General features: G+C 45.8%; 1 protein-coding gene across 1 annotated transcript; it reads left to right on the forward strand.

Annotated features, from left to right (window-relative positions):
- Positions 1-953: 953 nt before the first annotated feature.
- On the forward strand, positions 954-1,795 carry PtA15_10A490 (uncharacterized protein; the record flags this gene model as incomplete). Its single annotated transcript, XM_053160671.1, has 4 exons — positions 954-972; positions 1,056-1,315; positions 1,392-1,445; positions 1,793-1,795. 4 exons carry the CDS (start codon positions 954-956, stop codon positions 1,793-1,795), a joined length of 336 nt encoding a protein of 111 aa, XP_053024622.1.
- Between the last annotated feature and the right edge of the window lie 404 nt (positions 1,796-2,199).

Below are 2,199 nucleotides of genomic sequence, written 5' to 3' on the forward strand. Positions count from 1 at the left end.
GGGAGGATGAGCTGAGGAAATAGAAGGCTATCATAGGGAGAAAGTAGTTGGATGGCTTGTGAGAAGCAATTTGGCCAAATCCTCTCTGACTGGATTCTGAAAAATATCAAGTTAACTGATTATTGACGTGCTTTCCTATGTTGTCGTTCCTTCGGCCACTGGCATCAATATTCCCCGCAATTTTTGATGAAGATGGGTGCGATCAATAAACACATATTTACATAGTATTTATTTAAGCTGCCATCGCTCTCTTGGCTGGCCACAGGCAGATGTGGGGTAGCCACTTTTAAGATAAGTCAAGTCCATTAATGATCAGTACACGCCGGGGGTACTTCCTGGCGAGGCGGTTCATGGATACGACGGGTGACACCGGATTGGTGAAACCCACGCGGAATTCACCTCGCCCCCCATCAGTATCACCATCACATCAAATATGGGTGGACACGCTGGGATACCCAGTCGTCTCCACCCGCCAGGGATCTCCTCGTCATTCCGATGGGGAAACAGGTGAGATCCCCGTGGAGCCGACAGGAACACAGCAAGAGTGTTCCACATGATTTCCTTGTTGTTTCTGCCAACGAGGAATCCACGCCACCCTTTGAATTCACGGTGGTGCCAACAAGAACACAACATCTGTGTTTCTCGTGAATTCCTTGTCGCTCCCTTGAGAAGAAACACAAGGAATCCACGGATCCCTGGTGGAGCCAATGGGAAAACCCCCGTCGCCATCGTGCAATCCATGGGTGTTTCCGGATCCTCTTCCCCTCTTAAGCCCAACACACCACACACCGCACCTCAGTCGCCATACTCCAACTCACATATCATGAACCAACCTGCAGACCCCACCACCAACACCACCCCCGCTCCAGCCAACAACACCGCTTTGGCCAGATTGGCCGATGGGAAGATATCAATCCATATTGATTACAAGCTTTACATCTGAGTCCAGAATAATGGACAATCCGATTCAAAGTTGAAGCGGATCTCATTGTCAAAGGCTCCTGACATTCCAATGAAGCTGAACCTTGACAACCTTGACTTTTAACTCCTCAAAGTCCTGACCATCCTGCACCTGGGCAATGTTAACTTGCTCATCTATCCGGTTGAGATAGTTGCCGCGCTAGCGGACCGCACATCTGCGCTCAAGTGGTCTTACAAGATACTGGAGCCGGACGAGTTTGACAAGGACACAATCACCTTGGCCAATGATACCTTTTGTTTGTTTGTGGATGCTGTGCACAGGTTGTCTCAAGATGCAACAGTCTTGTTGGTCCTCACCATGGCAAAGGAAAATCTTGCCATTGTGACGGTGATAGTTAGTGTACGTTAGGTACACATTAATTTTTTGTATCTGCTTGCTGATTGCATACTTTTGTGAATTTTTCACCCAGGATTCACCCCGCGAGACTGCCAGCAGCGCCGTGGTCTCCTTAAAATTTGACAAGGTGCCCAAACGTAACAAGCGTGCACGCGCTACAATCTTTGCTAATTGTCCTCCACCTCCGAAGAGGCAGAATATTGGTCTTGGAGCTAGCATGCCGGCTCCTCCTTTCTCCATGCCTCAATTTCTCTCAATGTGTCATATCCCCCTGGACTACCAACCGGTCCAGGACATGATTGCAAACCACAATATATTTCACTGGACATTGTTTGAAGGTACAAGCAACAGTGAGCTGCGTGACCTTGGCTTGAAGTGGGGTCCGGCGCAGGCAATCTTGAGAGGTGTAAAGATAGCCTCTGCTATTTGTGAAGCTCAAGAAACTAAATTCTAGCCATATCTCTTGTTATATAGTAGATTTCTTATTTGTAGTAGATTTCTTTTTATTCCTGCAACTCCAAAATTGTCAAATCCTCTTCCTGAACGATTGGTTGAATTTCTCAGCTCCTTTTCCTGAATGAATAATCTTCTCTGATCAGTAGATTTCCTCTCATCTCATCACAATATTCTGCCCCTCTTCCTGAGTGATTGTTTGGATTTCAGTGCCAAATCTTATTTACATTACATGTAACCAAGAGCACAAATGATGTGCTGCACTCAGGAAAGCCACCAATGAATGATAAGAGAAAAAAATTATCAAAGAAAAGAATAAAATCAAAGAAAAATAAAACAGCCAAACATGCACATATAGATAGGAAGTTGAAAAATTGACTCCCAAGAATTAATAAATCGACTCCCAAAAGTTGTTTACGTCGTGCGGA

This window comes from Puccinia triticina, chromosome 10A (assembly GCF_026914185.1).
Source record: "Puccinia triticina chromosome 10A, complete sequence".
Taxonomy (NCBI): Eukaryota; Fungi; Basidiomycota; class Pucciniomycetes; order Pucciniales; family Pucciniaceae; genus Puccinia; species Puccinia triticina.